Source organism: Drosophila grimshawi, unplaced genomic scaffold (genome assembly GCF_018153295.1).
Source record: "Drosophila grimshawi isolate 15287-2541.00 unplaced genomic scaffold, ASM1815329v1 contig_1006, whole genome shotgun sequence".
Taxonomy (NCBI): domain Eukaryota; kingdom Metazoa; phylum Arthropoda; class Insecta; order Diptera; family Drosophilidae; genus Drosophila; species Drosophila grimshawi.
This window is the reverse complement of record NW_025062489.1, coordinates 1,786,736-1,813,107: the sequence shown is the minus strand read 5'-3', so window position 1 is coordinate 1,813,107 and position 26,372 is coordinate 1,786,736. Positions and strand designations below refer to the sequence as shown.

General features: G+C 40.4%; 4 protein-coding genes across 5 annotated transcripts; 2 read left to right on the top strand and 2 right to left on the bottom strand.

The window, feature by feature from the left end:
* Positions 1-2,524: 2,524 nt before the first annotated feature.
* Positions 2,525-6,929, bottom strand: LOC6564470 (sentrin-specific protease 2). Of its 2 annotated transcripts, none has more exons than XM_032738457.1 (7): positions 6,822-6,929; positions 5,613-6,421; positions 5,287-5,378; positions 4,162-4,999; positions 3,933-4,109; positions 3,667-3,871; positions 2,525-3,582 (listed from the first exon to the last, which is right to left on the bottom strand). In XM_032738457.1, the coding sequence occupies exons 2-7, from the start codon at positions 6,263-6,265 to the stop codon at positions 2,974-2,976; spliced, it is 2,574 nt and encodes an 857-aa protein (XP_032594348.1). In that variant the 5' UTR covers positions 6,266-6,421; positions 6,822-6,929; the 3' UTR covers positions 2,525-2,973. The 2 variants fall into 2 exon arrangements, with proteins under 2 accessions (XP_032594348.1, XP_001991051.1); XM_001991015.3 differs by having other exon boundaries at positions 3,933-4,091; positions 6,822-6,878.
* Positions 6,930-7,247: 318 nt separating this feature from the next.
* Positions 7,248-10,726, bottom strand: LOC6564805. The gene is made up of 5 exons (XM_001991014.2): positions 10,408-10,726; positions 9,926-10,235; positions 9,029-9,756; positions 7,708-8,056; positions 7,248-7,636 (listed from the first exon to the last, which is right to left on the bottom strand). The coding sequence occupies exons 1-5, from the start codon at positions 10,552-10,554 to the stop codon at positions 7,329-7,331; spliced, it is 1,842 nt and encodes a 613-aa protein (XP_001991050.1). The 5' UTR covers positions 10,555-10,726; the 3' UTR covers positions 7,248-7,328.
* A 2,227-nt stretch (positions 10,727-12,953) lies between these two features.
* LOC6564804 lies at positions 12,954-14,401 on the top strand. The gene is made up of 2 exons (XM_001991013.3): positions 12,954-13,140; positions 13,215-14,401. The coding sequence occupies exons 1-2, from the start codon at positions 13,066-13,068 to the stop codon at positions 14,256-14,258; spliced, it is 1,119 nt and encodes a 372-aa protein (XP_001991049.1). The 5' UTR covers positions 12,954-13,065; the 3' UTR covers positions 14,259-14,401.
* A 70-nt stretch (positions 14,402-14,471) lies between these two features.
* LOC6564803 (cell surface glycoprotein 1) lies at positions 14,472-16,058 on the top strand. Its single transcript, XM_001991012.3, has one exon. The coding sequence runs from the start codon at positions 14,489-14,491 to the stop codon at positions 15,920-15,922; it is 1,434 nt and encodes a 477-aa protein (XP_001991048.3). The 5' UTR covers positions 14,472-14,488; the 3' UTR covers positions 15,923-16,058.
* Positions 16,059-26,372: the final 10,314 nt, after the last annotated feature.

The following is a 26,372-nucleotide window of genomic DNA, read 5'->3' as shown; positions in this document are numbered from 1 at the left end:
TTGTCAATATATCATAAAAGAAAAAGAAATCGAAGTATAAATTATATTTTTATCATGCAAATTGGAAAATCAGGCACTAATCAACATTCGCGAAAGTGCAAAAACCAATTAACAATTGCAACGCCGCCGCGCCCCTTTCCAAAACCTTTCGGGCTGAAAACGATTTTTGTTTTTGTAACAATTTTTGTATTATTATTATTTTTTTTCAAATATATGTATATCTGATTCGATTTTGGTAAGAATTCCTCCACATAAACTGAATTTGCCAGAGAGTTGGACTTGTTTTTCTGTGTAAATACATATGTATACATAATTAAATGTTAGATTTCCGATATAGTCGCCGGCATGAACTAATAAAAAATAAAATAACAAATACAACAAATATATTATGAATATTAAAGAAATGGTATGCTTTAGGCTGTTAAACATATTCGAGTACTTGTATACTTGTATAATGAAAACAATAACACTCGGACACTGTTTGGCCATGTACATGTACATACATATTGAAGTATTATTTAAACCACTGGCGCTTATGCTAATCTCAGGTTGATTCTGAACACAAGTATATAACTAGCAGCTAGATCAGATAAACACTAGTATGAATGTATTGCCAGTGCTTGGGAGAATTCCTATGGATGCTATCCTGACGATGATCCTTTTAGGCAGTCCAATTAACACAGTACACACACACACACACACATACACATACTAACACACACATATATGTATGTATATATATGTATATACGATAGAGTAAATGATGCTTTTTTGATATCGTTCGTTTGGCACAAAACAAACAACAAATTGAAAATAAATAAATCTCTTGATGCAGGGGCTTACTTCGATTTGTGACACACACCCATAAGTGTATATAAATATCGAAAGAGATCTGAAAAATATAGTATTTAGTATATCAGACAAACAAACTTCCTAAAATCGAACACACATTGTTCGTTTGTACTAGTTGGATTCATATTAGTTAGACTATGCGTGACAACCAGATTCACATTCGAGAGAATAGTAACGGCAACGGCAACAATAACAAGAACAACAGCAATAGCATATTTATGTCGGTTCATTAAGATTACCGTACACCTGTTGATGGTCACGTTATATACCTCAAATGTATGTACAGATATTTTCATAACTTCCTCATTTTCTTACTATTATTTTGCCAGAGAACAACTCGCCACCGAGATGATATAAATAGATGTGTAGAATACCACATATATAGAGAAATATATATATATATATATGTATATATATATATATTTAATTTTCAATTAAACCGTAACTCCTTACTTAATTTACTATGAGAATTCCAGTTCCCCGTGCTTGTTATAAGAAAGTCAAATAATACAAATTAACGTTTAGAAAAGTGATGCTTTGTTCTTAGTGTATTTCGAACTATATCTATGCGTTCTGATTAGTGGCACAGCTCCAGCATCGGTTCTGTATATACACATATACAAATTATCCCTTAAGCTATCTCAAATTCAAAAACCTTTTTCATAATACCGTAATACTATTTGAAAATAACGAAAAACAAAAATGAATGAAACGAAAAGAAAAGAAAAGAGACGCATTACAAACAGTTCTTGGATTACATTTTATGTATATGTAAGTGTGAATTACATTAGCGATACTATGGTAGCGACTAAGGTATTTTTTTTTTATTTAATTTTTTTTCTATGAATTTACACAATCCTGTAAAAATAGTTGAAAATAAATATGATTTAGCTAGATGTATGCTTATGAAGGCAAATTCATCAGATTTCGTTATTCGTTTCTATGCCATTTCAGAAAAGCAAAAAAAAAACATTAAATTATAATTTTCTCAATTCAATTACAATATTATGGTGTCTGTGCATGATGAACATGTACTTGCCTAGTACATTATACATGAGAGAAAAAGAGAGAGATAGATAGAGAGAGAGAGAGAGAGAGAGAGAGAGAGAGAGAGAGAAAGATACGTTGAGCTGTTTGCTCTCCTGTCTTCGGACTACGCAAAAAAATAACATTTAAGAATGAGCTCAACTTTCCAAAGCCTTGACTCATTGCATTTTTGGTTATGGGTTAGCATCTAGATGAATACTGCTGCATTTCAATTTGGAAGCACCGAGTTTCATTCAAAATTCATGAAAAATTCTACCAAATTAACAAGAATGAAGTCAAGAATGAACACGGCTAAGATTGTATACACTTGTGCCCTCATAGACCAGAGTCAACCAGCTGTCATCTAAATTGCACTGCAAAATTTAAAAAACGACTGATTTTTCCTATGGCAACTATATATACATATGATATGCACAAATACGGTTACATTCAAACTTGCATCGGGTTGCATAGAAATTGATGGACAGAGGGTAATGGCTATATCAACGCTAGTAGTGATGATGATCAAGAATGTATATATGGGGTCGCGAATGTCTGCTCACGACATAATTATGTTATCCTTTACAAGTGCATGATAACTTATTAAAGAAGTTATTCGCTGATATTTAATATATAAGAAAAAGTATTTTAAAATTACCGAATAGTTTATTTATTATATGGGTTATTTTTGCTCTTATGCGATACAATAGTAATAGTTTGTTGCTAGTTTTTAGTTGGTGTGTCTCCTGATACGCATGTCTCAGCTGACGGCTTACGACTACAATTCTATATATCTCAATCTCTTAGATGAAAAGCGTTTACTCTGAAAGATCTGTCTTCTTAAACAACTAACAATGAATGCCAGACTTGTTTTGGGTGTGAATTGCGTGTGTATTGTGTGGGTGTATCGTTGTGTGTTGTGTTGTATTTGAGGATGAGGGAAGAGTTTAAGATCATTATATAAGGGTTTGCACTTAATATCAATAAATAAAATGTTCAAGAGAATTTTAAGCACTTACGTTAAACTATGATAATGCTCTTGTTCTTATGTTATTATTATTAACTTATAAATTTGACGCATTGAACATCAGATCTCTACATCCAGAGCTCGCCGCCACAAATTTCCAGCACCATCTTTTTTCGGAAGTACTCCATGTTCTCCTGCGAAAAGGTTAGCGGCTTGTTGCGTGTTATGTATTCGGCGGTCATACAGCTGAATACGCCGCAGTCGCTGCCATTCGTCTGATGTGGCACATCTTTGACATTTTCAATTAGAAAGTCGCTGGTGTCGAAGGGTTTCTTGCGTTTGTCCAGCGACTCCTCCTGCAAATATCTCTCGAGGGCGTTCAACACCTCCCAATTTGGCTTGCCCATTGAATCATAAAAGTGAATTGTCTTGTTCTTCATATGTATAATGGCCATGCACCAATGGACGTTGCTCACATGCACCGGAACCGGAATAATATCTTTGCTGAATATGTCAACCTTGCGAGTCCAGCGTCTCACATTACTATAGCCCTGCAGCAGGCGCGGCACAAAGAATGTGTTCATGGCATAAACACTGGGCAGTGTATCCTTCCGCTGCGAACGATCGGTTAGTAAATTCATATAGAAATTAATAACCTCATCGTTCAGCCAACAGCTGCCAGTCAGTGTACGAATGTCCTCGCGTTTAATGCTTAGGCTAAATTTCGAGATGAGCACCTAGCGAAGAGACATTGACATACAGTTAATATGTACATATATGCATATGCCATTAATAAAGAAACAAGGCAGTGAATTATTCACCTTATCCGGCTTGCCATAGATCAGCTCATTATACTGCTTTTGATGATCATCGGTGAGTGGTATTATTTCCGGCATGTTATCCTCTGCCCCATACTCCGGCTGCTTCTCCAACACAAACAATGTTTGCGTTAGGAAGCGACGTTTGGTTAATGATTCGCGCAGTTCCTGCTCACTAGCACGACGCTCCTCAGTTACCTTGTTAGCTCTGTCGCATAGTTAGTAATTAATTAGTCAGGCACACTAAATTTCAACTATCTACTACTTACTCCTGAAGGACTAGTTTCTTTGCATGGTTCGTTTCCTGGTTCACAAGATCGCATTTCTCCTTGAAAAGTTCCGCATAGTTGTCGGCAAAATAGATGGAATTGCTATGGCGTTGCTGGACAGCTTTAGTCCGGGACAAATTTGGCAGCATCATCTGTGTGCTGTAAAAATAGGATGTACTTGATTTTACCTTTGACTAGCTTATCTTTATTCCTTTGTGGTAAACATTACCTGGTTTCGCGCAGCCCATTCTGGTCAAAATCCTTACCCATCGACTTGGAGACATCACTTGGAATGGTTTGGTCGGTGATGTGGGCGCATTGCACAAATTCATGCGTCAGCGGTTTCTTAATCAATGGGTATAATTTCTGTTTTTGCTCCTCCCGCTCCAGTAACTTGGCATACTGGGCACGCTCGGAGGTGATGGACGCATGGGGCTGTAGCTTGCCTTGTTTGAGATCCCGCCGCCATTCGTCGTCATGTGGACTGATCCGCTGCAGTGATGCCAATGGCTGTGGCTTCTCACTGTCACGAGACGTTATGGGGCGGCGCGTTAGTGAACGCTCACGATCGTGCAGGAACAGATTGTTGATAAGATTAATGTACTGGTTGTGTTCGTGGCGCTGCTCCTCTAGCCTTATCACACTGTTCCGTATGATGCCCTTAGCGTACATGTTGCCGGCATGCCCGTTTAAACGTGCATCCGATGACGAGGAGCTGCTGGAGGGTCGTGGATAATTCAGATCGGCTTTAAAGCCATTTGTGCCGAAACGCACTGCATCCGAATACAAGAGATTCGGTCTTGCCGCTGACGTACCGCATCCAAAATCATTACGCGACGGTGACACGGTGTTCTCGCCGAGACGATCGGCAAATGCTTGATACATTTTGCTTTCATTGTGATGCTGCTCCTCAGTGTCGGGCAGATCGATACTAACGGGAATTTGGGTGTTGCGCACTCGCATATGTCGCGACTGCGGTGCACTGAATATTGAGAGACGCTTCTGTGTCTGATTGCTGTTATTCTCCTGATGCTGCCTTGGATTCGCCATGTGGCCGTAGTCATCAGCTATGAAAATAATTTGATTCCATTATGAATTATGATATATTTATGTACTTATCCTATTCGATCTCTTTCATTCATTTTTATGTTGCCTTGTCTCTTTCCTTATTCGAACACAGCATGTTTACATTTCTTTCTCTTTCCCCCCCATTAATATTTGGTCTTCCGTTCTATGCCATGCTTCGCCATTTAGTTCGATTGTAGTATCATTGTTTTAAATTGGACATTATGTGTTTGACTAGTGTTGTTTTTTTGAGTCTCTGATTAGCTCTCTATGCACTCTCTATACTCACCGTCATTCGGCATAAATTCTGGAAATGTATCATCCACACGACGATATTTGAATATACATGGCGATGTGGTCTCCTTGTTCAAAGTTTGATAGCTGAAAGATGCATGGGAAAGTGGTAGTTCTATTATTTACAACAAAACGTACATATGTAATACAATTCGAATGAGGTGTCAACACGTTCAAGTAATCAAATTTGAGTATATTTACTCTTATATATGTTTACTCTTTGACGATACCAGATAGATAGATTAGCATTTAGATTTTGGTCACAGCGGATCTGAATTTAAAAGTGCCTATAGACAATAAACATATTCACATTTTGTATACCTGCGCTTGAGTTTGGCGGCGATTTCCCCTCTCTCACCATCAATGTTGGCTGGATCCTTGGCGTTGCTCTGGCCGCCCAGAAACCAATGACGTAACTTGTTAAATAGATCAAAGCCCATCGGATCGTGATTGACGTCAATAAATCGGTTTACACTATCGATGTTGGGCACTAAGCCGGCAAGTCGCTGATCGATGCTCTTGAGCAATGCAGTCGAATCCGAGTGTGCTGTTTCAGATGTATTCAATTGTTTTTCACTTTGGAAGTAATTGCGCACCTCGACGAGTTTTCGCTGTAGCACTAGAGCGCTCCACAGATTGTCCTTCTGACGATTGCGGAAGATCTCGTCAATGAAATCCACGGTACGCTGTATGACTGCTAAGCGCTTATCCAGCGGATCCACTGACGCTGCCTGCTCGGCTGGTACTTCCTCTGCTGTTGTCGCTATGAAGGGAACGTTCTGTTGTTCCAGTTGTTGTTCCGTGCCTGCTGGCTGATAATAAATGGGAAAATCGTTCGGCTGCTGCTGATGCAGCGCATCAGCTGGAAACTGGTATGATTCGTGCGTTAGCGTATTAGCTTCAAATGATGAGTTTGGCTCGCCTATGGGTAAATGAGGGCCAGCGCCAGAGCCAGAGCCAGATTCAATTGTCATAAGGGCCGCATTCCAATCGAAGCCATTGATTGACAACGCCTGCTCTAGACTCCAAATAGTTCCGCTGTCCGCCACAGTTGCTCGATTGTTGGGCAATATGTTGTCTATGTTTCACGCACACTGTCCTTACAGTGTGCAATACGTGCTAAACTGCAACTACAACAACAATAACAATAACAAAAACAAACAACATTAAACAAAAACAAAATTAGCAAGAATTCAACTTGTTAATTGTCAATTCGCATGGCCGCCACTTGATTGTGGCTGCTGCGGTACTTGATTGTAAATTTTGCGCGCCAGACGCATTTGAGGAAAACCGACCACGACAAGCAGCGGACAGTAATATGAAGCAGTTCAGCGCTTGTTGCCACGAATATACATGCAAAGCCGAGCACAATTAATTACATTTACACAAACAAAAAATTAGCAACTAGACAGAATTTAATGCCGGCAGACGCTCTCTTGACACCACTCTTTGAAATTGTCGCTGCCATTGCCAGCGAATACACTAAATGATGATTCTCATGTCTGCAATAGTAAGCACGTCCCAACTTACCAGTTGTCTTCTCGTTTGTGTTTAATGTGAAAACAATTTGAAACAATAAATTATTTGCAATTGAAAATTAGATCGCGAGAACGTAGCGTGCTGGCGACATTCTGATATATCGACACAAAGCGACCATATCGATATATTCTCGATAATACCATAAAAATACCATGCAAATATACTAAATGTATTTCGACAGCACTTTTAAATAATGAAATTTTATCAAATTGAAAAAAAAATTCAATTTCATTTTATATGTCTTATTTTGTTTACCCTATTAAAAAAATGACTGAATTTTACCAGACATTAATGAGGCAGTGAACAGTTTAGTTTTTGCCTATCGATTCACGACTGTCCGATAATTAACACCTATTGTCTTGGAGAATCGAAAACAAAAGTGCGGTTTTATGCTTATGAAAATGAAATCTTGGTAAAGATTACATTCGCAGCGCCTATGCTACAGAGTTTATAAATTCTTTATTTCACCACTTAAAAAAAGACATGCTTGTTAATCTGCTAATCATTGCTCTGGCAACAGAAAAACAAAAAATTCCACAGTAATGTTGTGGCGCCGTACAAGGCGCCCGCCAAACCAACAGTTGCCTGAAACGAGTAGTGCACAACGACCCAATGGGCGAGGGCTCCCCAAATGAGTATCAGCAGGCCATTTGTGAAGTGGACGGGCCGTCGTATCGCCGTCCAATTGGCCCGCGTCATGCCCAACTGGAAGACCATCTCCTGCAGAAAGGCGGTGACTACCTGGCCAAAGCCCAATAGCACAGCTGAAACGCTCAACAGTAACTTCGACGTGGAGAAACTAATAACTGATGGATATTTTTGATTTCAGGTAAGTTTGGATTATTTCAATTTGAGTTGAGAGATGAGAAATGCTTACAAATCAGCGCCATACACTTGCAGATGCTGCCCAATGTGTACCACTGTAGCTTACGCTTGTACAGGCTCGAACCGAAGCGCGGTGTCATCAGCGAGAAGCACATCCATGGAAAGGCCAGCAGCGAGAAGAGGAATGGTATTTCAGCATTTTTCAACGCATGATGGCTAACCGCCAATCCGGGCAGCACAGTCAGGCACATAACATAGCTGAAGATGTCCGCGGAGAGCAGGAGCGTGCTCGCATATAGCTGCGGCACCAACAGCGCCTGCTGCAATGGCATCGCGATCTTATCCAGTAGATTCCACCACAAATGCGATGTCACCGCCCGGGACATGCGGCGGATGCGATGCTGCGATGCAAGAGAGAATATTAGAGACATTTCAGATAATCACATTAGTCATAATCATGTAAGGTCCAATAATGTAATGAGACAACCAATGAGCCAAGATAAATGTAACATAACGGCTAGCAAGCAGGGCAAAAAGAAGCAGCGCAAAGCACATACAAAAAATGGTTGCCTATCTTGTTGTTGCTGTTGCCCGCCAACGTAACGGACGAAAATCCCCATCTGCTGAAAGAGCACGAGAGAGTGATCCTTGACTTTGGCAGGCAAAGCGAAAGTGATGCAAAGAAAGATGATTTTTTTTACTTTAGTCTTCTTGGTTTTGAATATTATTGCATGTGGAAAAACTGCTAAGTGAAAGGAATTTGTTAATTTTTGCTGCCACATCTAATATGAAAATAAGAAAATTGTATTTTATGTATACAGAAAAATGTACCCTGTAAATACAAAAATATCATAAATTCGGAAAGTGATCTTATATATGCTATGGACACCAATCAAAAATACTTAAGTTTTTGAATACGAATCCCAAAGGTCCGGCTTTGATTTTCTGAAATAAATTTTAATACCAAATTACCATGAATGTGGGTATTCATATTAGGATTGAGATATCTCCAAGTTGGGCACTCTCGAGTACTGCCTTCTTGTTTGGGTTAGAATTTTTACAAGCAACGAATTTCAATCAAAATTCGTGTTTCAAAATTTTAATGAAATAGTAATAGATAGGACATAGTTTGTCCACACCAATAAGCTCTGCTTTTTGAAAATCAGATCAGTTTAGATAAAGTTTTGACCTATTATCTTTCCTTGCGACCGATTGTTCCGGTAGTTGCAGTGAAAAACGCATTTTACTAATTCGGAATAGGGCTGTTCTCTGATCATCAATCAATCAGTCGGTCAGTCAGTCAGTCTCTTAATCAATCAGTGAGTTAGTCAATCAATCAATAGGTCAGATGAATAGAGCCGCGTCGCACTTACCAGATTCGCGTACGCTTCGGGCAGGGGTGATGAGCTGCCGGTACCGGGGGGATTTATTGGATTCTGCGGATAGAGTCGACCATTTGAATGTGACTTGTGGAGCACTTGTGACTGTGTAATGTTGTAATTATCGATGGTGGCATTGCTGGAACGCATTATGGAGACTGTTTCATCTTCTTCGGGTATGATCTCCATTATCTCAACGCCATTGGGATTCATGTAGGTGACATATGCTTCATCCGTGGCCAGCATATAATTGCTGTGCGTATCGAGGACAGCGGCGGCCACAGCTGCCACTGGCCCCGATGAGCCGGATTGAGTAGTGCCCGTTATCTCTGTTGTCGGATTACGCCATGAAATCGCCATCGTATCGAGTCCATCCAGTTGATCGGCTACAAAGTTGGCCGCCAGTGCACCACGCAATGGCAGCGCACCGAAACCGGTCTCCGCCTTGATCACCGATATGCGCTTGGTGGTGAAGGCATCCTCGCGACGCTTGGTAATGATAAGGCTCAATGGTATCAGGTTTACCAGCATCGCCGACATCAGGACTATCGACTGTGCGGTCCCATACAATGTCCGCAGGCTGGTGAAGACGAATGAGAGGAATAGCTGGCAGAAGGCCTCACCACACAGATGTATTGTTTTGCGCACATACTTGTCCTCGCGCGGACGCACTGCCTCCAGTATGACGTGCGTCTTCCACAGATACAGGCTGGAGCCAATACCTTAAACGACACACACACGCACACACACACGCACACACACACGCACACACACACGCACACACACACGCACACGCACACATACACGCACACGCACACACATACACACACGCAAACACACATAGACACACTTCCAATTGCAATCATAATGAAAATGTGATGGGCAACTCACCAGCAAAGCAGCCGTAGAAGACAATCGCAACGGTTTGAGTGGTGGTGGTGACAACCACCCAGGCGGATGAGAAGAATATGCCGCTGATCATCAGCGATAGACATGCAATCAGCGTGGCCAGCAGAAACATTCGTCTATATTGATTCGTCTCGCACGATCGTCCGCTGTACTCTGTGTTCAGATGCTCCAAAATGGAGCGGCATAGCTCGCCAGTTGCCTGATAGACGATCGCTGGCCAAATGCGCAGCACTAGATCCTTGTCCGATTCGACCACGTTGCCATACAAGTATGCCGGCGTTGCCAGAAAGGCCTAAGAGCGGACACACAGAGACAGAGAGAGAGAGAGAGAAGGAGAGAAAAAGAGAGAGACTAAGTACACTAAAGAGAGCGCTTGCTTCAGTGAGAGTGTGTGTGGGAGACAGAGAGACAGGGAGAGAGAGAGAGAGAGAGAGAGAGAGAGAGAAAGAGAATTGACTATTTACGTGTATGGCAAAGCCGCAGAGCATATACTTCTGTTGTATGTGCTTCTTGACCACCCGACGTCGTTGGACACCGGCTGTGGCGCGTGCACCGGCGCGACGAACGGGAGTGCCACCAACAGCAGCAGCAGAAGCGATTGTTGTTGCCATTATTTGCTCCTTGCCAATCACAGTGATGATAATAATAATAGTAGTAGGCTTCCTGCTTTTGCGGCTCCCTCCTCTTCTTCTTCCTCTTCTTATTCCTTCCAGTGGGGATGATCCGACTTGGAATCTGATTTGCTTTTCGTGTGGAATTTGTGTATGTACTGTGTGTACTGTGGTGCTGTGTGAGGCGCGTCGTCTGCTCGTTAGCATTCATCATTTTACCAAACCGAAAACCCGTTTAGATAATGGCAAAAAAACTGTGATAATAATCGCGCTTATCACATTGAAGATATCTACATACAAACATGCACAGACTGCACAAAGTGTATCTATCCGTATGTGCCTGTGTGTGTGTGGGTGTATCTATCCGTGTATATATATATATATATATATATGTGTGTGTCAGAGATTAACGTCAGATACATAATATGTATATATATATATGTATATATATATATATATATATATATATATGTATATATATGTATGTTTGTATGTATGCATACATATGTTAAAGAGTTTGTCTTCGCTGACGCCGTTTGCCTTCCTGGAGAGGATTATGTTTATGACCACTACACACTGCAGCTGATCATCAGATATCACCACAATCTGATAAGGCGCAGCATAGGAACATCGTCATCTTCACGCAAATGTATATATGTAAGTCGTATGTATATACATATATTGTATATTTTGAGTGCACTTACTTGCCACAGATTGTGTAATTAAATTGTGATATTTCAGTAAGCTCACTCACAAAACAGTGTCCAAATCTTAACGTTTAGCTGCAATGTAATTTTCTTGACATTAATATTGAAAACTGAATGTCATAATTACATGCTGATTAAATAATTAGCATTTCGAATATTTCAATAGATCTGAATTAAATTCAGATTCATCACAGATCTCTTACTTATCTTATACAAAATCAATCATTAAGGAATATCGTTTACTTCTTTATTACTGACTATTATAAATAGCAATTCTAATATAGCTTTTTGGAAAATCTTCCAGCTCTTTGTGTAAAGAGTCAAGAGTTTCGTACACTAATACTTTAATCAGCAGTGATATTCGAGGAAAGGATACAACTTTTAATACTTTGATACCGAAGGTGTCATTGTATATTGGGGTTGTGCTATGTCCGTTATGCTGTCTGTCCGTCTGTAGGAACGCAACTTTTTTCGACACCCTCAGAGATTGAGACTTGAAACTTGGAACACATATTGGTCTGTTTCTGCGTCAGACAAAGTGTACGTCCACTAGGAGGCTAGGAAATCGATAATCGCAAATCGATAAAGCCACATATCTCCCACAATTTGAAGCCCATAATCACCAAATTTTCGTTGGTAGATTGTTGGCGATGTCCTTCAAAGATTAGCATATGCCACGTGCATCTACGCCGCCCCTAATAATATTAAATGACTATATCTTCCTCAGTTTTTGAGTAAGAGCCTTTAAATTTGGTAGGTAAATTACTGGTAGCCGCCTTTCAGAACCGATAACAAATTTGTATGACACCACACCACATATCTCACTCAGTTTGAAAGCTAGAGTCGCCAAATTGGAAAGGTATATGGCTAGTAACACCCTTCAAAAATCCGGCAAAACATGTTGGACCGCCTTCAAAAACGATAAATGCCTATATCGCCCGCAATTTAAGAGGATAGTTACCAAACTTGGAAGGTAGATTACTAAGATCGTACTCCAACATTTTGTCTTGGCCACGTCCATTACCGCCTCCAAAATTCCCAGAAGTCGATATATCCCGTAATTTAAGAGCTACAGTTACCAAACTTCGAAGGAAGGTTTCTATTTTTTGGCTACACCCACCATGTTCTTTGCTACTTGTTATCCGCTGGAATAACTTATGGTACACAAGTATTTCGCAGTCGGTTACATCCGATTACAACATTCTCTCTTGTTTTATAATAACATTGAAAAAAAACCGAATAAATTATGTAATCTTAGTGATTCAGACTTTGTGTTTGATATCTCTGATATAAGAGCAGGTATGTGGCACAATGTACTTATAAATAATGCAGATAGGCGACAAAAAAAACCCCCGCTCTGGCCACCCAGGAGGCCTCATCCGATATTTACAACAACACGTCTGTGTATATATATATATATATGTATATATATATATATATGTCTATGTCTATATCTATGTCTATATCTATGTCTATATTTATATCTATATCCATATCTATACACACTTCCGTTTCACATCCGCGGACATGGCGGCGACCATTGGGCGTGGCAGGTGCGCATTTGCATTGCTGATTTTAATGCTTTACAACTGTTTTTTTGTGACGCTAAGCCAAACGTTTATTTTATTTTTTATTTGCGCTATATATATATGTATAATCTAAGATAGGGCCAGCTTCATAATTTAGGTGCTAGGGTCGTTGATAAGCCGCAGCATCCGCTGTCTGGAAATCTGCTATATAATAGGGTGTGGGTAACGCCAGTAGTTCATACAACGATCGACCGAAGTTAGCCACTGGCAACACGATGACGACCACAACAACCAGAACAACAACAGCCACGATGACTGGCAGTTCGGTGTTATTATTTTGTGCGGTGCTGGTGAGTTCTCAATGCAGCAAAGCTGCATGCCAATGTTGTGGATAAACTAACCGTACCACAACCAAAAATTTCAGCTGATGAGCATGTCCTGCAGCATTCTGGCCCAAACAACTATTTTGAACGAGGTAACAACTGTTGTCGAAGGCAGTGGCAGTGGCAGTGGCAGTGACGTGGAAATACCAAATATCACCACAGATCTGCCCGAGAGTACAACCATTGTCGAGGAACTAACAGAGCCGACCATTGATGTAGTTGATACAACAACAGAAATAAACATAGAAGATGGCGGCATAGAGACCACGCTCCCTCCCAACGTGCCAGAAGTAGATCCGGAGACCACTGCACAACCCATTGAGGATCCATCCACAGCCGGTTCCGGCGGCCAGGAACAGGAAGGTTCTGGCAGCCTCATTCCACAGTTATCAACTTCAACCCCCAGTGTGGAGCTGACTACTGTTCCAAGCCTCATCCAGGGGTCGACCCTGACCCCGATTGCACCAACACCTTCACCCATATTCAAGTGTAGAACCTCTGGAACTTTTCCGGACATTAACGGCGATTGTCGGCGCTATCACACGTGTGTGACAGATCCGCTAACCAATGAACTGGTGAACTTAGAGATGAGCTGTCTACCTTGGTTGGCATTTTCACCTAAATACGGTCGCTGTGTGCGGGATATTTCCGATTGTACGAACGATGAATTTGTTTGCGAGAGCGCCGGGCGTTTTCCTGGCACCAATGATATGTACTACTATAATTGCGTGCTCAGTCTGCGGGGTGGCTTCCATAAGTACATTGTGCGCTGCTCGGAAGGAGAACGTTATCAACCGTTCCTGAGACGCTGCTGGCGATATGACTGGTTGCATGAATATGCGGTACAGGCGCTGGAGGCCCTCGATTTGGCGGCCATTCAGATTGAACAGAAGGTGTTCAAGGTGGAGGAGAAGCAGCGCCTGAAGGCCGCAAAACTTGCAGAGAAAACCGCGCTCAAGCAACAGAAATTGGAGGAGAAACTAGCCAGGAAGGCGGCGAAGGAGCAGGCCAAAAAGGAAGCCAAGGAAGCCAAAGAGCAGGCCATATCCTTGGAGAGCGCTGAGCAGCCCAGTCTTGAAAACTAAACCACTCTAATTGCAGACCAAAAATCTATGTTGGTGTATTAACGCCTAGTCTCAATTTTAGTTATGATTCTTAAATATTTGTTTTTGTCCCCACCCTCCCCCCTTCCATTTTGCATGAATAAAGACAAGAGTTCTTTAATAAATAGTACTTATACCATATGCTGATGGCCACCAGTAGCTGAAGCACCTCGCTTATCAGCTAATCGGGCATAATCTTAACGATTGTCAAAATGTTGTTTGTGGTCGACTATAAAAGAACCGAACCAAGTGCATACCCAGTTAGTCTGTCGAAACGAGTAACGAGTCACAAGCGATACATCAAGCAAGGAACCAATCCTATACATATATATATATATATTAAGCCCCCGAAAATGTTGAACACTTTGGGACTTGGCGCAATTTGCCTCTTGCTGATCGGTGCTGCCCATGCCGAATCCAGTCATCCGTGCAGCCAAACTGGCTTCATTGCGCTCGAGGATAATGAGCAGGAATACTTCATCTGCGATCCAAGTCCAAATGGTGGGTATGACTTGAGACTCTTGACATGCCAGGACAATATGGTGTTTAACAAGGACCTTGCCAAATGTGTTCACTGGAATGATGCTATCCCAGCGGACGGCGGTGACATTGAGAATCCTACCATACCACCAGACAATTTGGATGAAAGCACAACCACGGAGGCACCGACACCAACAAAGCCTGCAGAGACTACCGTATCCACTGAACCGCCCACAACCGGTGAGCCTACAGGTGCGCCGGAACCTACCGTAAAGCCCACTGAAGCGCCCACAACCGGTGAGCCTACAGGTGCGCCGGAACCTACCGTAAAGCCCACTGAAGCGCCTACAACCGGCGAGCCTACAGGTGCGCCCGAACCTACTGGAAATCCCACTGAAGCGCCTACAACCGGCGAGCCTACAGGTGCGCCGGAACCTACCGTAAAGCCCACTGAAGCGCCTACAACCGGCGAGCCTACAGGTGCGCCGGAACCTACTGGAAATCCCACTGAAGCGCCTACAACCGGTGAGCCCACAGGTGCGCCGGAACCTACCGTAAAGCCCACTGAAGCGCCTACAACCGGCGAGCCTACAGGTGCGCCGGAACCTACCGTAAAGCCCACTGAAGCGCCTACAACCGGCGAGCCTACAGGTGCGCCGGAACCTACTGGAAATCCCACTGAAGCGCCTACAACCGGTGAGCCCACAGGTGCGCCGGAACCTACCGTAAAGCCCACTGAAGCGCCTACAACCGGCGAGCCTACAGGTGCGCCCGAACCTACTGGAAATCCCACTGAAACGCCTACAACCGGCGAGCCTACAGGTGCGCCCGAACCTACCGGAAATACCACTGACGAGCCCGAAACCACCGGAAATCCAACTGACGAGCCCGGAACCGGCGAGACCGCTTCCGAACCGAGTAACACAGATGTAACCGGAACCACCAATCTGCCCATTGGGACCACTCCCGCTACGAGCACCACAGCGCGAGCTATTTGCGCCACCACAGGCTTTCTGCCCAAAACTGGCAACTGCTCCCAATACGTATTGTGCTATGAGACAGACGATGGAGAACTAATGGATCAAACCCTAGATTGTCCCGAGGGTATGCAGTTCGATCCAAGGCAAAGATTTTGCGTGCTCGGCTTTGATTGCAACAATCCTTGAGCCACAAACATTTTCAATGTTACAGTGAGAATAAGAGAGAAGATTTAGATAGAAGAAGAAAATAAACTTCTGTTTTCACTGTGTAGCTTTAAGCAGTGCATAACTATATCAAGATATAAATATTTTTTTGATTGTCTATCCTTATGGTCTATATATTGTTTCCATTTTTTTTGTCTGAATAAATTGTAGTTTAATTGATGTTAATTGGTTGATAAGTCTATCTTAAATGGTTCCTGAAATCAATTCGGTTCGTTTTTAATTATAAATATTGACATCGATAAGCTTACGATTCAATTTATTTTCTGCTTTATGGTCTGTCTATCAATATCTTATCAGTGGCACTCAAGCTCAAACAAATATGCCAATATTTGAGTGCTTAATTAAAGAAGTCCTTTGCCACTTCCCGTGTACACTACGACACGCTGCGAGTCAGTCCAGAGTAGATCCATTTGTAGGCCATGTGGTAAACTCAGAACTGCTCATTGTAATCCTGTTCTTATCGGTGTGATTGATGAAGAGTATCTCTGCGTTATTGTCAGTTGGTTTCAACACTCATTTTATTGAATACTTGAGGCTTTTGAGCAAAAGCCAGCATGGTACCGAATTGCAATCAATGCCAAATGATTCAAAACAAATCACACTAAGTACAGATTTAGTTCATTAACAATATTTGTGTATTGGACTGATTGTTGATTAATTGTTACTGCATTCAGTAGCTTAACATTATCAACAATACTTTTTCTTAGTAAATAGATATGTATCTTGACTTTTTTTTTTTAAGATAAACTTAATTGTCAAATATTAAAGACAATTGTGCTATTAAGAATTTCCCCGAAACAATGTAATCTTATCATACGTCAGGACTTATATAAAGATTACAAATTTGCCCAATGTGCAAGTCATTTTAATCATTTTAAGAAGGGTGTTGCGAGGTGCTGCTGTCTTAGAAAGTAACAGTCTCTTAAAATAATGTGTCATATTTGATAATTGATAGAACATCGTATTCAAATACACACATTAAATGCAATCTTCCGCATATTGAATAAGAGCAAGTAATTGTGTGATTGTAATTATAATGAGATAATAGTTATTAATATGATTGATGAGAAGAAGTGTGTGTGTGTGTGTGTGTGCTTATGGATATGGAATGTCTAGAAATCTGTAATGAGCGCGATAAATATGCAATTATATCGCACGGCGGCTACAACTCAATGAATTCTCAAATGAGTGAAAGTCGACAGTGCGCCGCCTCGATTGCATAAGGCAATGGGCAAACGGGTGGGTTGATGGAAGTGGTGGGGAGGAGGTGTTGCGTCAAACGAAGACGAAGCGGGAACCGTCGCTTGGTTGGACAATTGCGCATGCGCGTAACTCGTTAAAATTATTTCAGCGCTGGCGACAATTAAAGCAGGCCGCAGCTCCAATCCCCCAAATGCCAGACAGGTAGGCAGGCAGGCAGGCAGGCAGGCCGGCACTCAAATGCAAAATCATTCCGGCATTGGACGTAGTCCAGGCACGTAGGCATACACTATTCCCTCCCTCTGTCTCTCTCTCACTCTCTATCTCTCGCTGTCTCTCTCGCTCTCCCTCTCTCTCTGTGTCGCCCGCCCGCCTCTCCTTGCCAGCTGATGTTGTGATAAGCGTTAGAGCTGCGCCGAAAATGAAACGTGCCATTTGGCCCTAAACAGTCATATACTACGAGTGAAATGTAACTTTGGCCATTAAGCAACTGCCTATCTATGTGTGTACATCTTCAGCCTGCATCCACACACACACACACACACATAGCTAGATACTTTTGTATCTGACAGTGATGGGGTTTTGTTCCTCACTTTCTTCAGGGCAGGTGTTGCATAGCTGACCCAGCAAACAAGTCAACTAGTCAAACAGTAAACAAATCACAAACATTTCGTGCGAACTTTTTTTTATTTATTTTTTATTATTATTATTTGGGCACACAAACAGGGCCCATTGCCGAACTCCCCCCTGCTAAGATAAATGGTCAGATACAATTGTATTTATTTTTTTAGCGTTGCTCAGACTCGCACTTGTTATGTAATTGGCGCATTTACACGTTGTTTTCATCTTGTCGTTGTTGTTGCTGTGCCGAAACATTAAATAATTGAAGAAAGAAAAAAAATATTTAAAAAAATGCTAGCCCAGATCAGCATTTAAATGTTGTACAATTATGCGACCTGACTCGAAAATGGAATCGACAACAATTCCACAGTTGTTTGTTTCTACAAAAAAGAAAAGGAAACAAGTAAGAGTGCTGTAGTCGAGTGAGCTCGACTACGATTTACCCTGAACCCAGCTGTTAAATATATTCTACAATAAGTTTTGCACCCAAATGTGAGCAGGTTTCGGGCACTGAAGAGTAAAAAAAAACGAGCAGCGCATGTTTTTATTCACAAGCCCCAACTGATCCTAGCTGGCTGGCAACAAACATGTGCACATATAAATACATACATAAATACATAAATACAAATATATACAGTAACGGGGGTCTGCAGAATACACACAAAGACATATTGACGCTCGCGTCGATTATCATGTCATCTTTTTCTCACACGTGCGCTCGCATATTGATGCATACAGAGAATGCTTGCGGCTGCTGATAGAAATTAGATCAGTATGATCTAACTTGTGTCTTTTTTATCCAATCTTGATGAAATTTGGGCAGTTGATCGATATTTTGCATATACATAATATGTATTAATTAGAAGAATCTGCCTTTAAAATTTTAGCATTTATTGCAATCGGAAAATTAAATGTTTAGATAATCAAGAAACGGGGGCAGTTATCGATTAAATAAAGCAAACTTGATCTGCGCTTGGTATACGAGAACCTATATTCCAAATTTTAATTCTCTTGCTCCTATAGCCTCTGAGATCTGCGTGTTCATACAGACGGACGGACGTATAGACGGACATGGCTATATCAACTCGGCTGTTGACCCTGATCAGGAATATTTATATACTTTATGGGGTCGGAGATGCTTCCTTCTGACTGTTACATACATTTGCACACAACCAGTATACCCTTTTACCAATTTTTAATGGGTTCAGGGTATAAAAAGTAAGAAACTTGGCCCGTTAAGTTTTTGAGGTCGGAGAAGTTCAGTTCAATTTGGATCTCAATATGCACAGAACTATAAGCACAAAGGTAATATTGTCAAGACACATTGTACCTTGGAAAAATTGCATCAACCGAATTTCATGCTGATCAGCATTCCTTAACATTATAATTATGTTTAAATTGATTTGTATTTTATAACACTTTTCATGGTAGTCATTTTTTTCTGTCAAAATTTACCAATAAACTATGTTATCATATAGTTTCTATGGAAACTATCGCTCGAAAGATTCATTTATTTACCAGGATCTCCATCCGGCCAAAGTCGCCACTGCTAAACTTTATACCTACATATATTGAAACATTAAATTGTTTTTATTTTTAAATTAATAATTCATTTTAATTGTGACTTCATTTAACTTATCCGATTCCAATAAAAAAAAGAGTATATAAGTTTTGTGCAATTATCGTATATACATACATATATTTGAAAATATATTCGCCTAACACAAAGTATCAAAATTGGCAAATCGATAACAACGATAATTGTAAATCGATAAAACTACAACTTGGAGGATAGTCGCCTGGTCGTGTCCATCTTTAAAGATTGATATATATTTTACAGTATATAGTCACTGATTTTGGAAGATATATTACTCGTAATACCATTAAAAAAATATTACAGATATAACTATCAAAATTGTTAGGTAAATTCTAATACTCCCTCCAGAGAAAGGTAAAACAAATACTCCCGTTCACGCCTACTCCGCCCCAACACACAAACACATACACAAATTGTTAAAGTCTATATCTATCACATATATAGAGCTATAGTTAGCAAATTTAAAAGGCGCATTAATAACAACCTTTTTCGGTTGCTGTAGTTCTTAATTGCCTCAATTAGATCAGTGGATGCGCAGCATATCGGATGGCACTTCCACTTCCACTTCCACTGCCACTGCCATTGCTGCAGTTTGAGTTTCAGACACAGTCACAGTCACAGTCTCGATCTCAGTTTCAGTCTCAGTCTCAGTCTCAGTTTCAGTTTCAGTTTTAGCGGTGCTGTTGTCACAGATATTTGCAATATTTTGCATGCTGCCTTTGAGCAGAAACCGCCCGCGAGCGCTCACGTACTGCTTGCTGGAGACAACCACAATTCGGCTCTCCGTTTCCATCTCGCTCTCTCTTTCATGTTGCTGCTGATGTCGTTGTTGTCTCACGGTGCGACGTTGTTGCTGTCGTTGTTGTCGTTGTTGCCGTTTGCTGTTTGCCGTTTGCCGTTTGCCGCTTTACCTGCCGCATTTTCCATGCGCGCGACTCAGTTTGTGGGCGCCTGCGCGCATGTGCAGTTTGTTTTGGTCTTGGGCTTCGATCGCTTGGTTAACGAGATACTATTGTCGAGAGGTACACATATATGGAACCAAGATTCCAGATACAAATCCGTGGGTGAGCATCGAGCATCACCGTGCACCGTGCCTGTCTATCGAAAATGAAAATCATGTGAAAACAGCAAATCAAGTGCAAAAATTTACTTAACCAAAAATTTGCATGAAATGTTTTGGTGCAAATTTGAGAAATTTTTTTTTGTTTGTTTTACTCGATTCCAAGAAAAAGTTTTCGACTTTTAATATATTTGTGTTACAAAAAGAATAAATAATATTTGAAAAGAAACGACGAAAGTATTTTTTACCTGTTGGACATACAGGATAAATCAAATTAAAGGACAGACCCATCGACTGGATAAGTGGGACAATAGACAAACAATTTCCCGAAAGCGCGGCGCAAACTCATACTTTAGAGTTTTCCTGTGAAATTGTATGCATTTGCAGTGAAAATGGTAAGTGTGGAAATAAAAATGCAGGCCAAACAAAAGCAAAGCAAAGCAAATAAAAACAAATGACGCATTTACCGAGAATCTTCCCATACGAACTACACACCCGCCAGTTAATGGGTCTTGAGTTGTGGATTTTGAGCCTTGGGTCTTGGGTTAGGTCAGGTTTTCTGTGATCGCGATGAGTCGGCAAAGTGTCAAGGGCTCATAAATGGGTTTATGGCAACTGCCTGTTCGCTCACTTTCCACTATCCTATATACATATGATTCATGACGAATAATAATTATAAATGAATAAGAGCGATAGGAGGAGAATATTTTAGCTGCAGTTTTCAATTGTTGAATGCACTTCTGACTCTTCTCTCTGGGCCATGAAATATTTTAATTTAATCTGCTATGATATATATATATTGGATGAATATATCTTTAGTTAGAATATTTTTTTTTACAAATGTTGTTCAGGTGCTAACATATATTTACAGTTTCCATATAGCTCAATTATACAAGTATAGTTTCAAAATTGTTTTACCAATTTGCCAAAGTAAATGAAAATCGAATTAATATTTCTCTTTACTGCCACTGAAAACTGAGTTAAATAACAACTCAAAAAAAACCCCATGAAAATTCCTAGAACAGATCAATTCTTTCAACAATGAAATGAAATGAAATTCATCCAACCCGTTATCGAATAATTACACACAAAACAAATCATTCATAAATAAGGACTTATAGTTACTATGTAATCTGCAACCGATTTATAATACCAAGTTGCAATTGCAAGCAGTTATGGTTTATTTTTGAGCCCGATTAAGCGCTTGTTAAATTTTACTGACTCTCTTGACTCAAATGGGCCATTTCTTGCATTTAGTTGGCAACATCGTTGACTAATTTACACATACATATTACAAAAAGGGTAAGCTAGTTGGCAAAAAAAAAAATCGCCAGCACTTTGCAACTTCCTAATGCATTTGCAATTAAATAATTATCACTTCAGCGCCTCTTCATGCATCGCCTGGCCTCTCTCTCGCTCTCTCTCTGTCTCTCTCTCTCGCTCTCTCTCTCTCTCACTCATTTGTCTGCCTGTTTTTCTTTCTGCGTGTACTCCTGTCTGCAGCTTAGCTTTAGCTAAGCCAGATATAAACAGAGAGTGTGAGAGAGAGAGAGAGAGAGAGAGAGAGAGAGAGAGAGAGAGAGAGAGAGAGAGAGAGAGAGAGGGAGGGAGAAGAAAGCCCAATGGCAATGACGTTTGCTCCGACGTTGACAGTCAGTCTGTCGTCGAGTCTATTAAAGTGCCATCCATCAAGCAGATTATATAATTGTGATTGTGGGCGCATTAAGCAGTCAATGACACCTGCTCCTCTGCAGTGTCCACACATCGGTCATTCACAAAAAAAAGAAGAAGCAGCAGCAAAGAGAAAAACAATTTGGTGCAATCCAATGCAAATTCAAAAATTACACAATGCTACACATTTGAAGTGCTACAATTACGTGGCATTATCCATTATCCATTATCCATATATATATATATATGTCTATATATATGATATGGCATATGGCGTGTATGCGTGTCGCGTACTCCCTACATACCGCCTGCCTCCCTCGCGATTGGTGTACTAGGTTTTGGTGCTCTTCCAATTTGTGTTTCACTTTTCAATTGAAATGCACTACGGGCAATTGTGGGGCGCACCTGTTACGCACGCAAAGGCAAACCGAACAATGCCGAACCACACCCCCCTCCCCTCGCGAACTAAAAAAGGGGCAAAAACAATAAGATTAACTTTAACAATGGCAATACAACCAATGTATGTTATATATTTAAACATCATTTTTGGGCATTGCTTGTAGTGCTTTTCGGCATTTGGGCATTTGGGCATTTATATAACTTAACAGACACGTCCATTTACTGCGCTTTTCGCATGCCAACAAAAAGGCCAAATCGATCTTTTGTACAACATAAAAGCAAAGCAGAGCCGCTGATAAAATTGAAAATACTGTCATGGGAATCACCGTTAGCTAATTGTTAACTGAATGGAGTATCACTTCATGTTTATTGGTCATTGGAGAGCATTCGAATACCTTGAACCCATTAAATACGGGTACTGATCAGACGCCATGGGGGAAATAAATTCCCGATAAGTATGAATAAGCGAGTTGATCTTGCCATGCCTGTCTGTCCATCCGAATTGAATTCAAATCGATTTTTGTTTACAAGTTTTAAGTTGGCTGTATTAAATACAAGTTAAATAAAAAAATAAAGAACCACACTTTCTCCAAGAGTGCCATATAATTCTTAGATGTGAAACGCCCACATTTTCCGTATAGTTAATGACTATTCGTATGGTTAAAGTCTGGATTTATTATTCAGTTCATGTCAAGGCTCATGCAAACAAATAGCTAATATTTATTTACGAGTTAAAGTGTTAAAATATTTTAAAATAGTTGAGCAGAAACCAGCATATTTCCTACATGCTAATTATTTACACTTTCAATATTTGCTTTCAGGCGAGTGAAATTTGTTAGTCAATTGTTAGAAATGTTATATTGGACTGCTACAATATCATTTCCGTTTTGAAAGCCAGCTTCCGTTATGGGTAGCAAACTCATTTCCATATTGTTTCTAATTGGAATCCAATTGGGAAAGCTAATTAGCCCATGTGAAAAACATTTGCATATCCCTACAACATTTATCATTCATTTGCAAATGTGTCGGTTGTCAATGAATTATTGCTTGCCAAATTCGATTATATAATCATCTGCAATTGTGGCCCTTATGTAAAGAAGAGGAAGAAGAAGAAGAAGCACGCATTACGCATACGCAGAGTCTGTTACACATATGTTCATATAGAGATGCAAGTCTATGTATGAGTTTATTAATGCTTTCAGTTGACACGCTTTTGATTAAAGCGGCAGCCAATTAAGCTGATGCCCAAGTAAATATCTCGAAATTAATGACAGAGACGCGAACGTGGATAAGAGTTGCGAATGGAAACAATAAACAATACTATAACTATAACTATAACTATAACTTTGACTATAACAATAACAATAACTGTAACAATGGCATAATCTAGTTTATATTATTTATAAGCGCTCTAGCGTCGCGCCATTTAATTATAACTCAAATATTATGCGACTTTGCGGCTCTGTGGCTTTTCTATCATTATGCCCTTTTTTTAATGGGCCAAAACAAAAAACAAAAAATGGAAAAAAAGAAGACAATTCAAATAATCAGTTGCAATTTCACTTCAATTTTAACAACTTAGAAAGAGTGTCAGTTATTTATGTGACTCGACGCGACTTGACTCCGTCCGGTTTCATAATTGAGGCCTGTCCACGGCCAACGTTTTTCCCACAGATCCCAAAGAAAAAAAAACGAATTAAACAAACAAGAAACAATTTTCGGCATTTTCCCCTGCAGAACTTGCATAACTGAATTGGTTGCAGCGAGTGAGATAAATCTGCCAGATACTATATATGCCACAGCTTTTCTTACCAATTGCCAAGTTGAGGTGGTATATGTATCTGCCCAGCGGCCCATAAAAATATGGCTTAATTGGCGTCACTTAGGCCGAGCAACAAGATCTTAATTACCAAAGGGCGGTTGCTTGGCTGCTTGCTGGCCGCAAACATGAGCGTTAACACACACACACACACACACGCACACACACACACATTCGCACACGCACTTGGCCAGACGCCGGTGCTCGCATTTGACCCGAAAAAAGAAATGGCCACAAAAGAAAAAAACCGAAAAAGTTCAACAACAATAGAAAATGCTTAGAAACAACGAGCGAGTACAACAACAACTACAACAACAACAACAACTTTTACTTTTGTTTTAATTTAAATTTTTCAACACCCAAGTTCAACGTCACAACGTGTGTCGCCTGCACAGTGGGCTGATGCAGCAAACAAATCGGCGAATTTGATTCAATCTGCAGCCATAGTTTCAAGGCAAAGGCAAAGAAAGCCAGTGCCTTTTATAATTAAAAAGACTCAAAAACAATAACCATATTTGCGATAAATATTACTCGTATTATAAATTTCAGTATCTTTCCTATCTTATTTCATAATAAATCAATAATTTCTCCCAAAAATATGAATCAATATCATTAAAATGAAACAGTTAATTAAACAGCAAATAGTTTTAATCACATAATATTACGACAAAAACTTTCGAGTACATATTTATTTATATTTTATTAGAAGCACACTTTTACAGAAAAGTCACCGATAGATATTGTTTGCAACTATATATACATATATATATATATATATATCCTTATAGTCATATGGTGGCTTTCATTCGTATTTAATTCGTGTAGTGGAAAGATGCCATTATTTGTTGCAATGTGCCGAGAGTCGATTGAAGTGGCTTTCCAGCCAGCCTATAGGCCATTTTCCTGCCGCCTGCCTGCACTCCCTTACCCATGTCACCCAATCGCCCATTTTGGGCTGCTACGTGCATTTTGGAAACTAAAGCAGAAACCTGAAAGATGCACGGAACACACGACCGGTTCTACGTTCAAAGTTTTCAAAGCAAAGTCATCGGTGCACATTGTCACACGTCTTAAAAAAAAAAAGAAAAAATAGAAATAAAAATAAAAAACAAGGCAAGTGCTGCTGGCAGCGAGTGAATCTGAGGCTGCGCGTGTGAAAAGCGCATAATTTTTGGACGCGGACAAATTTTCACTTTTTTTTTCCACTGTGTTGTGTTTTCCTGAGCGGCGGTGTCTTTGGCGTCGCCTTTGCCGGTCGCGGCCTGGCGTGCTGGCTCTTGTTATTGTCATTTTTTTCTTAACCCTTTTTGTTATTGTTGGATGCGGCGGCACTCTGACTCACAGTAATTTGCTGTAGGTGGAGCTGTGGCTCTGAAATCGCAGCTGGTGGTGGTATTGTGGGTGCATGGCTAGTTAGCTGAGGCTGCTCGGCTTGTGGATTGTGGGTTGTGGGTGACTGGAGCGCCATGCGACAATGCGATATAACAATAAAAACAATCTACAATGCGCCGATTATGTTACCAGTCTTGGCAGCTGTTATTATAATTATTATTATTATTTTTATTTTTTATACTGTATCACTTTTGTATCACTCACTCGGCAGCAACATCAACAGCTCTTTCTGTGTATTATATTGAAATCTAGTGTTTATTATATTGAAATCTGCTCCTCTCTTGGAGTCTTGGCCACAATGTACTTATATATATATATTGTGAACTACAACGGCCAATTGTGAGACATTTTCTTGTGCATCTCTCTTTGTGCGCTGGGAGGGGAAGACACATTAATTGTGGATCCCTTAATGGTGGCTAAAAACACAGTGCCATTATTTTAAAAAGGGATTCTAGTATTGCACGCTATCAAGTTGTATTTTTGAACCTTTATATAAAAATGTTTCTCCATATATATTGTTAATTCGTATTTCTCTAAGTATTCCACGTTTTTGTTTTGTTTTCATTGATTATTAACAATAAAAAAGAAACAATAAAAAGCAAAATTAATACCCAAAATGACTCAAAAACTTTTTTAGTGGGCGACAAAAAGA

Coding starts and splice junctions, on each gene's coding strand:
- LOC6564470 (XM_032738457.1), bottom strand. CDS start 6,265: ATGACAATTGAATCTGGCTCTGGCTCTGGCGCTGGCCCTCATTTACCC. Junction 5,000..5,286: donor AGAATTTATGCCGAATGACG/GTGAGTATAGAG, acceptor TTATTTTCATAG/CTGATGACTACGGCCACATG. Junction 3,872..3,932: donor AAGAAACTAGTCCTTCAGGA/GTAAGTAGTAGA, acceptor ACTATGCGACAG/AGCTAACAAGGTAACTGAGG.
- LOC6564805 (XM_001991014.2), bottom strand. CDS start 10,554: ATGGCAACAACAATCGCTTCTGCTGCTGCTGTTGGTGGCACTCCCGTT. Junction 10,236..10,407: donor TCTGCGGCTTTGCCATACAC/GTAAATAGTCAA, acceptor GTCCGCTCTTAG/GCCTTTCTGGCAACGCCGGC. Junction 9,757..9,925: donor CTTCTACGGCTGCTTTGCTG/GTGAGTTGCCCA, acceptor GTGTCGTTTAAG/GTATTGGCTCCAGCCTGTAT.
- LOC6564804 (XM_001991013.3), top strand. CDS start 13,066: ATGACGACCACAACAACCAGAACAACAACAGCCACGATGACTGGCAGT. Junction 13,141..13,214: donor TATTATTTTGTGCGGTGCTG/GTGAGTTCTCAA, acceptor CAAAAATTTCAG/CTGATGAGCATGTCCTGCAG.
- LOC6564803 (XM_001991012.3), top strand. CDS start 14,489: ATGTTGTTTGTGGTCGACTATAAAAGAACCGAACCAAGTGCATACCCA.